At 56.3% G+C, this 14,874-nt stretch overlaps 1 protein-coding gene and 1 long non-coding RNA gene across 13 annotated transcripts in view; one reads left to right on the forward strand and one right to left on the reverse strand.

Moving 5' to 3' along the window:
* BTBD2 (BTB domain containing 2) overlaps positions 1 to 11,000 on the reverse strand; it is a 30,524-nt gene extending 19,524 nt beyond the window's left edge. For 2 of the 12 annotated variants that reach the window (XM_077979059.1, XM_077979053.1), the window contains exons 1-2: positions 10,967 to 11,000; positions 10,579 to 10,718 (exon numbers count right to left, since the gene is read on the reverse strand). Coding sequence is in view for 2 of the 12 variants with exons in the window: in XM_077979051.1 (XP_077835177.1) it covers positions 10,579 to 10,976 (398 nt within the window). In the remaining 10 variants the exon portion in view is untranslated. Of the gene's footprint in view, positions 1 to 10,578 lie in introns of all 12 variants that reach the window. The other 10 variants (XM_077979061.1, XM_077979054.1, XM_077979062.1 and 7 more) reach the window with 6 other exon arrangements.
* The window catches only part of LOC144336987 (uncharacterized), a 57,387-nt gene continuing 44,487 nt past the window's right edge, over positions 1,975 to 14,874 (forward strand). The window contains exon 1 of the long non-coding RNA XR_013409539.1: positions 1,975 to 2,413. This is a non-coding gene — a long non-coding RNA (uncharacterized LOC144336987). The remainder of the gene's footprint in view (positions 2,414 to 14,874) is intronic.

Here is a 14,874-nt window from a genome sequence, read left to right on the forward strand (position 1 = left end):
CTTGACTTCCTGGGCTTAAGAGATCCTCCTACTCCAGCCTCCTGAGTACCTGAGACTGGGGCATGCACCTCCATGCCTGGCTAATTTTTAAAATTATTATTATTATTTTTTTTAGATGGAGTCTTGCTCTGTCACCCAGGCTGGAGTGCGGTGGTGCGATGTCGGTTCACGGCAAGCTCCGCCTCCTGGGTTCACGCCATTCTCCTGCCTCAGCCTCCCATGCAGCTGGGACTACAGGCGCCCGCCACCACACCCGGCTAATTTTTTGGATTTTTTTAGTAGAGATGGGGTTTCACCGTGTTAGCCAGGATGGTCTCGATCTCCTGACCTCGTGATCTGCCCGTCTCGGACTCCCAAAGTGCTGGGAATACAGGTGTGAGCCACTGCGCCCGGCCCTTAAAATTAATTTTTAGCCAGGTGCATGAGGTCAGGAGTTTGAGACCAGCCTGACCAATATAATGAAAGCCCGTCTCTACTAAAAATACCAAACTGGGTCGGGCGCAGTGGCTCACGCCTGTAATCCCAGTGCTTTGGGAGGCCGAGTTGGGAGGATCACCTCAACACACAAGTTCAAGACCAGCCTGGGCAACATAGCAAGACCCCATCTCTACTAAACATAAAAAAATTAGCTGAGCATGGTGGTGCATGTCTGTAGTCCCAGCTACTTGGGAGGCTAAGGTGGGAGGACTGCTTGAGTCCAGGAGCTGGAGGATGCAGTGAGCTATGATCGAGCCACTGCACTCCAGTGTGGGTGACAGAGTGAGACCCTGTCTCTAAAAAAAAATTTTTTTAATTTAAAGGCCGGGCGCGGTGGCTCACGCCTGTAATCCCAGCACTTTGGGAGGCTGAGGCGGGCGGATCACAAGGTCAGGAGATCAAGACCATCCTGGCTAACATGGTGAAACACTGTCTCTACTAAAAATACAAAAAATTAGCCGGGCGAGGTGGCGGGCGCCTGTAGTCCCAGCTACTCGGGAGTTTGAGGCAGGAGAATGGCGTGAACTCGGGAGGCGGAGCTTGCAGTGAGCCAAGATCGTGCCACTGCACTCCAGCCTGGGCGACAGAGTGAGACTCCATCTCAAAAAAAAAAAAAAAATTTTTTTTTTTAATCTAAGAGTCCAAGGAGTCAATACTAGCCATACATGGCTATTTAAATCTAAATCCAAATTCAGCTGAATTCAGTATTCAACTCCTGGGTCACTCTGTCCACATCTGTAGTCCTTACTGGCCACATGAGTGTCTAGTATTGGACAGCTCAGATCCAAACCATCCCGTTACTACAGGATACTCTACTGCAGAGCACAAGACCACAGAATCCACAGAGAAACTGTTAAACCTAACAAGGCTTCAGGAAGAAATAGTTCAAAGCAGATAAAAGTAAACATGCCAGCTACTCAGGAGGCTGAGGCAGGAGAATGGCGTGAACCCGGGAGGCGGAGCTTGTAGTGAGCTGAGATCGCGTCACTGCACTCCAGCCTGGCGACAGAGCGAGACTCCGTCTCAAAAAAAAAAAAAAAAAGGCAAAAATCTACAGCTTTCAGGCTGGGCACAGTGGCTCATACCTGATATCCCAGCACTTTGGGAGACTGAGGTGTGTAGATCACGAGGTCAGGAGTTCGAGACCAGCTTGGCCAACATAGTGAAACCCCATCTCTACTAAAAATACAAAAAAATCAGCCTAGTATGCCAGCTGGCGCCTGTAAGCCCAGCTACTCAGGAGGCTGAAGTAAGGGAATCTCTTGAACCCAGGAGCTGGAGGTTACAGTGAGCCAAGATCCCACCACTGAGCTGTAAAACAACTAAATCAAAACCTTAACATGTAATTTATGTCTTTAGAAAGACCAATCTCCTTGATAAATTCCTTTATCACTTGACGAACTGATTCTCAAGACCATCAGGCACCATCAGGCCAGGGGCTGGTAAACTATGGCCCTTAGAGTGAATCTGACCCACCACTTGCTTTTTGTAAATAAAGTTTTTTTTTTTTTTTTTTTTTGAGACAGAGTTTTCACTTTTGTTAACCAGGCTGGAGTGCACTGGCATTATCTCAGCTCACTGCAACCTCCGCCTCCCAGATTCAAGCGATTCTCCTGCCTCAGCCTCCTGAGTAGCTGGGATTACGAGTGCCCACCACCACGACCAGCTAATTTTTTTATTTTTTATTTTTTTGAGACACAGTCTCACTCTATCACCCAGGCTGGATTGCAGTGGCGCAATCTCAGCTCGCTGCAACCTCTGCTGCCCAGGTTCAAGTAATTCTCCTGCCTCAGCCTCCCACATAGCTGGGATTACAGGCGCCCGCCACCATGCCCGACTAATTTTTGTTTTTTTTTGTACAGACAGGGTTTTATCATCTTGGCCAGGCTGGTCTTGAACTACTGACCTCATGATCCACCTGCCTCAGCCTCCCAAAGTGCTGGGATTACAGGCGTGAGCCACCGTGCCTGGCCAATTTTTGTATTTTTAGTAGAGATGGGGTATCACCATGTTGGCCAGGCTGGTCTTGAACTCCTGACCTGAGGTGATCCTCCCACCTCGGCCTCCCAAAGTGCCAGGATTACAGGTGTGAGCCACCGCACCGGGCCAATAAAGTTTTATTAGAATATGGCTATACTTGCTCATTTACATGTTGTTGATTTATGGCTTTCTGTCCTGCAGAATTAAGTAGTTGCAACTGAGACAGTATCGCCTGCCAGAAATATTTACTCTCTGACTCCTCACGTGAACTTGCCGGCACCTGGGTCTTTTACCTGTTTTGGTTTCGTTTTACATTGGCAAGGTCTCACTATGGTGCCCACACTGGTAGCAAACTCTTGGCTTCAAAAGATCTTCCCACCTCAGGCCGGGCGCAGTGGCTCACACCTGTAATCCCAGTACTTTGGGAGGCCGAGGATAGCCTGAGGTCAGGAGTTCGACACCAGCCCAGCCAACACGGTGAAACCCCGTCTCTAAAAATACAAAAATTAGCCGGCGTGGTGGCGGGTGCCTGTAATTCCAGCTACTCAGGAGGCTGAGGCAGGAGAACTGCTGGAACCCGGGAGGCAGAGCTTTGCAGTGAGTTGAGATCGCATCACTGCACTCCAGCCTGGGCGACACAGCGAGACTCCGTCTCAAAAATAGTAATAGGCTGGGCGCGGTGGCTCAAGCCTGTAATCCCAGCACTTTGGGAGGCTGAGGCGGGTGGATCACGAGGTCAGGAGATTGAGACCATCCTGGCTAACACGGTGAAACCCTGTCTCTACTAAAAAATACAAAAAACTAGCCGGGCGAGGTGGCGGCGCCTGTAGTCCCAGCTACTCGGGAGGCTGAGGCAGGAGAATGATGTGAACCCGGGAGGCAGAGCTTGCAGTGAGCTGAGATCCGGCCACTGCACTCCAGCCCGGGCGACACAGCGAGACTCTGTCTCAAAAAATAATAATAATAATAATAATAAAACACAGAATATAAGTTTCACAAGGAAGGAGATGTTCTTCTGTCACATTCACCTCCTGTAGCCAGCATTGTATTTCAATGAGTATCTGTACGGTGGACAGATGGTTGGATGTGGGTGACTGATTCTAGAAGAGTAAATGTGTCAGACCAGCTGAGAAACTATTTTTTTTTTTTTAAGATGGAGTTTTACTCTTGTTGCCCAGGCTGGAGTGCAGTGGCGCGATCTCGGCTCACCACAACCTCTGCTTCCCAGGTTCAAGTGATTCTCCTGCCTCAGCCTCCCGAGTAGCTGGGATACCAGGCGCCCACCACCACGCCTGGTTAATTTTGTATTTTTAGTAGAGACAGGGTTTCACCATGTTGGCTGGGCTGGTCTCAAATTCCTGACCTCAGGTGATCCACGCCCGGTATTTTTTTTTTTTTTTAGGCGGAGTCTCGCTCTCTTGCCCAGGCTGGAGTGCAGTGGTGCGATCTCAGCTCACCACAACATCCACCTCCCAGGTTTAAGCGATTCTCCTGCCTCAGTCTCCCGAGTAGCAGGCGCACACCACCATGCCTGGGTAATTTTTGTATTTTTACTACAGACAGAGTTTCACTGTGTTGACCAAGCTGGTCTCGAACTCCTGACCTCAGGTGATCCACCCACCTCGGCCTCCCAAAGTGCTGGGATTACAGGCGTGAGCCACTGTGCCCAGATTTATTTTATTTTATTTTTAGAGACAGAGTCTCACTCTATCGCCCAGGCTGGAGTGCAGTGGTGGGATCATGGCTCACTGCAGCGGCGACCTCCCAGGCTAAGGTGATCTTCCTACCTGAGCCTCCTAAGTAGCAGGGACCACAGGCGCACACCACCATGTTCAAGTAATGAGGTCTCGCTATATTGGCCAGGTTGGTCTTGAACTCCCGGGGTCAAGTGATCCTGTCACCTCAGCCTACCAAAGTGCCGGGATGACAGATGTGGGCCACTGCACTCAGCCTGAAAAGTCTTCACAAAGAATAACGTTGGGAAGAATTTGGTGAGCAGTTCTCAAAACATACCGTTAAGCAGCCATCATCAAACGTGTTATGGGAATAAGGATTCACAACGCAGTCAGTGAAACAGGAGACCCCAGAACGCACTGTTCTACCTTTTTTTTTTTTTCCAAGACAGAGTCTCGCTCTGTCGCCGAGGCTGGAGTGCAATGGTGCAATCTTGGCTCACTGCAACCTCCACCTCCCGGGTTCAAACGATTCTCCGGCCTCAGCCTCCCTGAGTAGCTGGGACTACAGGTGCCCACCACCACGCCCAGCTAATTTTTGTGTATGTGGTTTTTTTTTTCTTTTTAAAGACAGAGTCTTGCTCTGTCGCCCAGGCTGGAGGTTCGAGCCATTCTCCTGCCTCAGCCTCCCGAGTAGCTGGGATTACAGGTGCCCACCATCACGCCAGGCTAATTTTTTGTATTTTTAGTAGAGACGGGGTTTCACCATGTTGGCCAGGCCGGTCTCGAACTCCCGACCTCGTGATCTGCCTGACTCGGCCTCCCAATGTGCTGGGATAATAGGCGTGATCCACCGTGCCCAGCCAGACTGTCCTACATCTAGACCTCACTACATTGATGACAGTTCCGTGATACAGTGAATAAAGATATTTTAGGCTTGGTGCAGTGGCTCATGCCTGTAATCTCAGCACTTTGGGAGGCCAAGGTGGGTGGATCACCTGAGCTCAGGAGTTCACCACCAGCCTGGGCAACAAGACAGAAATACTGTTTCTACTAAAAATACAAAAATTAGCCAGGCGTAGTGGGACGCACCTATAATCCTAGCTACTCAGGAGGCTGCGACAGGAGAATCACTTGAGCCAGGGAGCTGAAGGCTACGGCATGCGGAGATCACACCACTGTATTCCAGCCTGGACAACAGAGCAAGATTCTGTCTCAAAAAAAAAAAGGCGGGGGGGGGAGGCCAGGTGCAGTGGCTCATGCTTCCACTCCCAGCACTTTGGGAGGCTGGGGTGGGTGGATCACTTAAGGTCAGGAGTTCGAGACCAGCCTGGCCAACATGGCAAAACGCCGTCTCTATTAAAAATACAAAAATTGGCCAGGCGCGGGGGCTCACGCCTGCAGTCTGAGCACTCTGGGAGGCCAAGGCAGGCAGATCACAAGGTCAGGGGATCGAGAACATCCTGGTTAACACGGTGAAACCCCATCTCTACTAAAAAAATACAAAAAATTAGCCGGGCGTGGTGGTGGGCACCTGTAGTCCCAGCTACTCAGGAGGCTGAGGCACCAGAATCACTTGAGTCCAGGAGGCATAGATCACAGTGAACTGAGATCTCGCCACTGCACTCCAGCCTGGGTGACAGGGTGAGAGTCGATCTCAAAAAAAAAGAAAAACAAGGTATTTTAGATACTAACTTCATGGGACCGGCCGATGTGTACATCTACCAAAGTGCAACCCTGGAGATCTTCAGTCCTCCCTTGGAGCCCCACGAGAGAATGAGATGTTTAACCCCCCCAGATCATTCAATGCACAATCATTGCATGCCTACTGTGTACCAGGCTCCAAAGCGGTGAGATGGGACGGGTGCTCGTCTAGGACCGGGGAACAGCCTAGAAGCCACGTGCAACCCTGGCCTCCTCCCCAGCACAAATGCCAACCCCTGTGCTACGGTCCCAGACACTGGGGCCACCGCCAAGGCCTGCTCCCAGCCTCCTCTCTGCCATGTCTCAGCTCACCCTGCACCCCAGCCCGGGACCACGCCCAAGTCCAGGCCACCTGCTCTCCCCACAGCCGGCAAGGCCCCGGCCCCTCTCCGCTCATCATTAAACTCCAGGCTTTATTCCAGCACCCCCAGTTCTTCCCGACGTACCCCCAGTTTTTTTTTTCAAGACGGAGTCTTGCCCTGTCACCCAGGCGCGATCTCGGCTCACTGCAATTTCTGCCTTCCAGATTCAAGCGTTTCTCCTGCCTCAGCCTCCTGGTAGCTGGGATTACAGGTGGGCACCACCACGCCCGGCTAATTTTTGTATTTTTAGTAGAGACAGGGTTTTGCCATGTTGGCCAGTCTGGTCTCAAACTCCTGACCTCAGGTGTCCACCTGCCTCGGCCTCCCAAAGTGCTGGGATTACAGGCGTGAGCCACTGCGCCCGGCCTCAACTGCTGTTTTCTATCTGCTGTGTGGCCTGTGGCTGTCAGCACTGCATCGGGTCCGTTTGTTCCCACAGCCCTGGGACAGACGTGTCTGAGTGACCCCGTTTCACAGGCATGGAAACTGAGGCACAAGGCACTTGGGACGCGCTGCTCTGCAGACCTCTCAGCCCTAGGTGCCGCAAACACATCCAAGCCAGTACTTGTCCCTCCTGAGCCTGTCCTGGCTTGTGATACTTCAGCCAGAAGTCTGGGGACCCCCGCTGCAGCCCCCCAAGCCCTCACCTGCCAAGCTGCCTCCTCTCCTGGCCACAGGAACTCGCTTCCTCCAAAGAGGACCTGCATCCTCTACCCCTCATTTCTGCCATCCCCACCGAGCCCCCCCGCTGTCTCCCGCCTAGAGTCTGCAGCTGCTGCTTCCCAGCCTCACTCCTGGGCCCCTCCATGGCGCATTCCACCCTCAACGCGGATCTGGTCATGCTGGGCCACAGGGCTTCCCTCACTCCTCCTGCTCCGGCCTTGCCATGGCTCCCACTTGCCCAGCTCCTCTGGGCTCTGGGCCTTCCATCCCTGAGCCAGGGGCACGGCATTCCCCGTCAACATCACTTGCTCAGGGGGTCGTTCTGGACCAGGTCAGTGCCCCCTCTCCATTTTCAGCCCTCCTGAAATGCTCAGGAAATACAGATGACCTTTCAACAAGGCGGTTTTGAACTGCACGAGTCCACTGATACATGAATGTTTCCAATATAGGTTGCCCCAAGGGTGCCGGCCTCTCCTGCCTCGCCTTCCACCTCTGCCACCCCCGAGACAGAGAGACCCGCCCTCCTACTCCTCCTCAGCCCTCAACATGAACACAAGGACAGAGGCCTTCATGATGGTCACTTCCACTGTGCGAACAGCAAACAGGTTTTCTCCTTTCACTTTTTTTTTTCCTTTTTTTTGAGACAGAGTCTCGCTCTTGTCACCCAGGCTGCAGTGCAATGGCGCAGTCTTGGCTCACTGCAACCTCTGCCTCCCAGGTTCAAGTCACTCTCCTGCCTCAGCCTCCCGAGTAGCTGGGATTACAGGTGCCCACCACCACGCCCGGCTAATTTTTTGTATTTTTAGTAGAGACGGGGTTTCACCGTGTTGGCCAGGATGGTCTCGAACTCCTGACCTCATGATTCACCTGCCTCGGCCTCCCAAAGTGCTGGGATTACAGGCGTGAGCCACCGCGCCCAGCCTGTCCTTTATTTTTATTTTTTTGAGATGGAGTGTCACTGTGTCGCCTGGGCTGGAGTACAGCGGCGCAATCTCTGTTCCCTGCAACCGCTGCCTCCTGGGTTCACGAGATTCTCCTGCCTCAGCCTCCTGAGTAGCTGGGATTACAGACGTGCGCCACCATGCCCGGTTAATTTTTGTATTTTTGTGGAGACAGGGATTCACTGTGTTGGCCAGGCTGGTCTCAATCTCCTGACCTCAGATGATCCACCTGCCTCAGCCTCCCAAAGTGCTGGGATTCCAGGCGTGACCCCCACGCCTGGTCCCTTAGGCTTTTCTGAGTATATTTTCTGGTCTCCAGCCTCCGTTATTGTGAGAACAGGAAGCGGGGTGTGCACAGACTAGGTGTCCTCACAAGGCCTCCGGTCGGTGAGAAGCCGTTCCTAGTTAAGTTCCTAGCTAAGTTTGTGGGAGTCAAAAGTTGTACTCAGATTTGAGCTGAGTGAAGGTCCACACCCCTAACCCCACGTCGAGGGTCCGCTGTTCCAGGCCCGCCCACCTTACCTCGCTGCCATCTCCCGCTGGGCCTCACTGCCCTCTCCTGAGCCCCCCAGGGGCAGACCCCTGGCCTACTTTTCTCCAAGGGGTCCTTGTCCTGCCTCCATCCTCCCCACTTTGCAACCGAGCCAGCAGTCCCTCAAGTGCAATCGCGTACATGTCCCAAGGTCAGCCGGCGCTCAAGGGGCCCCACCTGCCCCCTCAAACAGAAAGCCTGGGGTTCTCCAACCTGCTGTGGGGTGAGTTCCAGCTGCAACCAACCCGCCCCTCCCCAAAGAGCACGAAGACCACACAGGCGGAGGGGGCAAACCCACCGCCCCCCACTCCAAGCTAGGGGAGGCCCAGCAGCTAAGGACGACAGAGACAGGGACGGCACGAGCCACAGGAGGTCCCGGAACCATCCAGGGGCAGGAGCCCGCCAGAAGACACCCAGCTGCCCATAAACACCCAGGAAGAAGCCAGATCAGGTTAACAAAAGCACCCGAAGGTCAGAAGGGAGGGCAGGACCCAACCCCTCCAGGCCCCGCAACAACAAAACCCAGCCCCTGCCTCCCCCCCAGCCAATGAGGGGCAGGGTAAGAGGGACCCGGGAGTGGGGGGAACCTGGGGCCTGGGGCCAGTGCCTGGCACACTGGCAGAGACCGATACTGGACCAAACCCGCTTCTTTCCCAGAAAGGAGGCCTGGGGGCTGGGGAGGGAGGGACCCCGGAGCTGGGGGTCTCTGGGTTGGAAGGGCTGAAAGGTGGGAGTCTGGGCGGGAGTCTAGGGTGGTGGCCTGGTGGCAGGGGGTCATAGGATGTGGCACAGGCGGTGGCAGGGCCCAGGGTCAGGAGCCTGGCAGTGGTGGAGCTGGAGGCGAGTGGTCACTGAAGTGGGAGGCGGCACAGCCCAGGGGTCTCTGGCTGAGGTGGAGGTCTGGGGCTGAGTAGCTGTGGGCAGTAGTCTACAATCTGGACTGAAGGGCAGGCAGGGGTATCCCTGGAGGGGAGCGGCATGGTTTGAGGGTCCCTGATTGAGATCATGTGCTGAGCCTGGGGGTCTCCGGTGGGGGTTAGTGGCTCTGGAGGCAGCGGGGATGACACAGGGAGGGAGCGGCCCAGGGGTCTTGGGGCACGGGGGTGCGGGTGGGAGTGACAGGGTCCCTGGATGGTGGGGGAAGAGGAAGGGGTCTTGGGGGTCATGGGTGGGGGTGGAGGAAATAGCAGGACCCCTGGAGGGAGGGGTCCTGGAGTTCTGGGGTCATAGGCTGGGGGTTACGGACTGAGGTGGTGAGGACTGGGGATGGTGGGGGTCTCAGGTGAGAGTGAAGGACTCTCGCATCCTGGGATGCAGGTCCTAGGGACAGTGGGTTGGGGTCCTGGAATGGAGGAGCAGATGGGAGTACACGTCCCAGGGTTGGAGGGTCCCGGGGTGGTGGGTAGGGGTGCAGGGCCAGGGCATGGAGGGGACCCAGGAATGCAGGCCGAGTGGGGTCCAGGGATGGAGGAGCCCGGGGTGCAGGCAGGGGTTTCGGCCAGAGGTGGAGGGGCCAGGGGATCTGGAGGCAGAGGTGTCTGGGGACCTGAGGTGCAGGGAGGGGTCAGGTCCAGGGGTGGAGGGTCCTGGACATGGGGTATCCAGGGTCCTGGGGTGCAGGCTGGGTGGGGTTCAAGGATGGAGGGGCCCAGGGGTCCCAGGTGCAAGCCGAGTTGGAGGGTCCCAGGAACGGAGGGTCTCGGAGTGCAGGCTGGGTGGGTGCAGGGATGGAGGAGAGCAGGGGTCGCAGGGGTACAGGGCCTGGGGTCCCGGGGAACAGGCTGGGGGCACAAGCCAGGGGTGGAGGATCCAGGGAGTCCTGGGGATGCAGGGGTGCAGAGGCCCAGAGTGCAGGCCTGGTGGGGTCTGGGGACAGAGAGGTGCAGGGTGGCAGGGACAGAGGGCTGCAGAGCCCAGGGAACTGGGTGGAGTCTGGGGATGGAGGGGTGCAGGCCGGGTCGGGTTCAGGGCCGGAGGGGTGCAGGGGTGCCAGGGACAGAGGGGTGCAGGGCGTTAGGTGCAGGCCGAGCTGGGTTCGGGGCCTGAGGCTGCAGGGGTGCAACGGTCCCGCGGAGAGAGGGGTGCAGGGCCTTAGGTGCAGGGCCCGGGGACGGAGGGGTGCAGGAGTTCTGGGGCCGAAGGGGTGCAGGGGTCTCGGGAACACAGGGGTGCAGGGCCTCAGGTGCAGGGCCCGGGGAGCAGGCCGGGAGGGTCGGGGCCGGGGCTGGCGGGGTCGGGGCGCCCACCTGTGCGCGGGGATGCGCTGCGAGCTGAGCCCCTTGCCCACCAGGAAGTGCACGTCGCACAGCACCTCGTTGTTGAAGAGGAAGGCGAAGCGCTCCTGCACGGTGGGCTTGCTGGCCTGCCAGTTGTACGCGGCCTCGCGCTGCAGCGCCGCCGCCCCCGGGCCCGCCGCCTCCTCCGCCCGCTCCGCGCCCGCGGCCTGCGCGTCTGTCCCGGGGCCCGGCGGGGCGGGCGGGGTCGGCCCGGGGGCGGCGGCGGCGGCGGCGGCGGCTGCCGCCGCGTTGCCGGGGGCCGGGGCGGCGGCGGCGTTGGCGCTGGGCCCGGGGCTGCCCCCCACGCCCGGGCCGACCCCGACCCCCGGCGGGCAGGACGCGCGCCCGCCGCTCCCACCCGCCGCCATTTTGTCGCTGCGGCGCGGGCGGGGAAGGGGAGGAGGGAGGGAGGGAAGAGGAGGGAGGGAGGGAAGAGGAGGGAGGAGAGGAGGGAGGGAGGGAAGAGGAGGGAGGGAGGGAAGAGGAGGGAGGAGAGGAGGGAGGGAGGGAAGAGGAGGGAGGAGAGGAGGGAGGGAGGAGAGGAGGGAGGGAGGAGAGGAGGGAGGGAGGAGGGAACAGGAGGGAGGAGAGGAGGGAGGGAGGAGGGAAGAGAAGGGAGGAGAGGAGGGAGGGAGGAGAGGAGGGAGGGAGGAGAGGAGGGAGGGAGGAGGAGGGAGGGAGGGAGGAGGAGGGAGGGAGGGAGGGGAAAGAAGGAGGGGGGAGGAGGGAGGAGAGGAGGGAGAGAAAGGGAAGGAGGAAGGAGAGAGGGGAGGAGAGAGAGGGGAGGGGAGGAGGGAGGAGAGGAGGAAAGGAGGAGGGAAGGAGGGGAGGAGGGAGGGAGGAGGGAAGGAGGGGCAGGAGGGAGGAGAGGAGGGAGGGGAAGGGAAGGAGGGAGGGGAGGAGGGAGGAAAGGGGAGGAGGGAGGGGAATGGGGAGGGTGTTGCAGGGGAGGGGAGGGAGGGACAGAGAGAAGAGGGAAGAGGAGGAGGGGCCTGCAGAGGGGAGGGGCTGGTGAAAGACCCTCTTGCTCCACTCCCTAAGCATCCTCACCTGAAGCCCAGACTCCAGACCAAGGTCCAGAATTTGGGGTCCAGGGCCCGGACTCCAGACCGGGGATCCTAAACACTCGAGCACAGACCTCAGTGCGGGACCCCAGGCCTCGGACCTTGAATCCTAGATCCCAGACTCAACCCCAGACTTCAGACCCCAGCTTCTAGATCCCAGACCCCGGACCCAGGTGGTGGGTCCGCCCCGTGGCACGGGCTCCACTGTACAGAGACATAGCCTGAGGCCGGGAAGCTGCTGATGAGCGGGCGGAGTGCAGGCCTCGTTCTCTCACACTCAGCAGACGCCCGGCACCCTCTCCAGGTCAGCGTGGACGGAGCTGGGACTTCCCCAAAACGCTTACTATATACATAACGTCAAGGTAGACAAGTGCCACAAAGATTGAGGAACCAGGCTGGGCGCAGTGGCTCACGCCTGTAATCCCAGCACTTCAGGAGGCCGAGGCGGGTACATCACCTGAGGTCAGGAGTTCGAGACCAGCCTGGGCAACATGGCAAAACCCTATCTATACAAAAAATACAAAAATTAGCCAGGCAGGCGTGGTGGTTCACGACTGTAATCCCAGCACTTTGGGAGGCCGAGGCAGGAGGATCACGAGGTCAGGAGATCGAGACCATCCTGGCTAACACGGTGAAACCCTGTCTCTACTGAAAATACAAAAAATTAGCTGGGTGTGTTGGCAGGCGCCTGTAGTCCCAGCTACTTGGGAGGCTGAGGCAGGGGAGTGAACCTGAGAGGCGGAGCTTGCAATGAGCCGAGATCGTGCCACTGCACTACAGCCTGGGTGACAGAGCAAGACTCTGTCTCAAAAACAACAGAAAAAAAAAATACGAAAATTAGCCAGGCGTGGTGGCCGGCACCTGTAATCCCAGCTACTTGGGAGGCTGAGGCAAGAGAATCACCTGAACCCGGGAAGCAGAGTTTGCAGTGAGCCAAGACCGTGCCATTGCACTCCAGCCTGGCAACAAGAACAAAACGCTGTCTCAAAAAAAAAAAAAAAAAGGCCGGGTGCGGTACCTCATGCCTGTAATCTCAGCACTTTGGGAGGCCGAGGAGGGTGGATCATGAGGTCAGGAGATCGAGACCATCCTGGCTAACATGGTGAAACTCCATCTCTACTAAAAATACAAAAAATTAGCCAGGCGTGGTGGCGGGCGCCTGAAGTCCCAGGTACTCAGGAGGCTGAGACAGGAGAATGGCTTGAACCTGGGAGGTGGAGCTTGCAGTGAGCCGAGATCGTGCCACTGCACTCCAGCCTGGGCGACAGAGCGAGAGTCCATATCAAAAAAAAAAAAAACAAAACAAAACTAGGTGTGGTGGCCGGGCGCGGTGGCTCAAGCCTGTAATCCCAGCACTTTGGGAGGCCGAGACGGGCGGATCACGAGGTCAGGAGATCGAGACCATCCTGGCTAACACGGTGAAACCCCGTCTCTACTAAAAAATACAAAAAACTAGCCGGGCGAGGTGGCGGGCGCCTGTAGTCCCAGCTACTTGGGAGGCTGAGGCAGGAGAATGGCGTAAACCCGGGAGGCGGAGCTTGCAGTGAGCTGAGATCCGGCCACTGCACTCCAGCCCGGGCGACAGAGGGAGACTCCGTCTCAAAAAAAAAAAAAAAAAAACAAAACTAGGTGTGGTGGTGTGTACCTGTTGTCCCAGCTACTCAAGAGGCTGAGACAGGAGGGGCATCACATGAGCCTGGAAGGTTGAGCTTTTGATGAGGTATGATTCCACCACTGCACTCCAGCCTGGGCAACAGAGCAAGATCCTGTCTCAAAAAAAAAAAAAAAAAGAAAATAGGGTATTAAGAAAACCCAAGTGATAATGCTATTTTCAGTTCTCCATGGTTGGGTGGTTGAGGTAGTTACAATTATTTTTTATTTATTTTTTATTTTTAGAGTTTCCCTCTATCGCCCAATCTGTAATGCAGTGACGTGATCTTGGCTCACTGCAACCTCAGCCTCTTGGTTCAAGCAATTCTCCTGCCTCAGCCTCCTGAGTAGCTGGGGTTACAGGTACCCGCCACCACGCCTGGCTAAGGCTAATTTTGTTTTGTTTTTGAGACGGAGTCTCGCTCTGTTGCCCAGGCTGGAGTGCAGTGGCACGATCTCGGCTCACTGTAAGCTCCGCCTCCCGGGTTCACGCCATTCTCTTGCCTCAGCCTCCTGAGTAGCTGGGACTTGCCCGCCACCACGTCCGACTAATTTTTTTTTTTTTTTTTTTAGACGGAGTCTCGCTCTGTCGCCCAGGCTGGAGTGCAGTGGCGCGATCTCGGCTCACTGCAAGCTCCGCCTCCCGGGTTCACGCCATTCTCCTGCCTCAGCCTCCTGAGTAGCTGGGACTACAGGCGCCCACAACCACGCCCGGCTAATTTTTTGTATTTTTAGTAGAGACGGGGTTTCACCGTGGTCTCGATCTCCTGACCTTGTGATCCGCCCGCCTCGGCCTCCCAAAGTGCTGGGATTACAGGCGTGAGCCACCGCGCCCTGCCCGACTAATTTTTTGTATTTTTAGTAGAGACGCGGTTTCACCATGTTAGCCAGGATAGTCTTGATCTCCTGACCTCGTGATCCGCCCGCCTCAACCTCCCAAAGTGCTGGGATTACAGGCGTGAGCCACCGTGCCCTGCCCATATTTTTAGTAGAGACAGGGTTTGCCTGTATGGGCCAGGATGGTCTCAATCTCCTTACCTCAGGTGATCCGCCCACTTCGGTCTCCCAAAGTGCTGGGATTACAGGCGTGAGCCACCACGTCCAGCCATCTACAATTGTTTTGAGTTATAATTTACAAGATCGTTATTTTTACTTTATTTTATTACTATTATTATTATTATTTTGAGGCGGAGTCTGGCTCTGTCTCCCAGGCTGGAGCACAATGACACAATCTCAGCTCACTGCAACCTCGGCCTCCTAGGGTTCAAATAATTCTCCTGCCTCAGGCTCGCGAGTAGCTGGCACTACCTGCCACCATGTTGGGCTAATTTCTTTTTTTTTTTTTTTTTTTTTTGAGACGGAGTCTCGCTCTGTCGCCCAGGCTGGAGTGCAGTGGCCGGATCTCAGCTCACTGCAAGCTCCACCTCCCGGGTTCACACCATTCTCCTGCCTCAGCCTCCCGAGTAGCTGGGACTACAGGCACCCGCCACCTCGCCCGGCTAGTTTTTTGTATTTCTTAGTAGAGACGGGGTTTCACCGTGTTATCCAGGAT

Source organism: Macaca mulatta, chromosome 19 (genome assembly GCF_049350105.2).
Source record: "Macaca mulatta isolate MMU2019108-1 chromosome 19, T2T-MMU8v2.0, whole genome shotgun sequence".
Classification (NCBI taxonomy): domain Eukaryota; kingdom Metazoa; phylum Chordata; class Mammalia; order Primates; family Cercopithecidae; genus Macaca; species Macaca mulatta.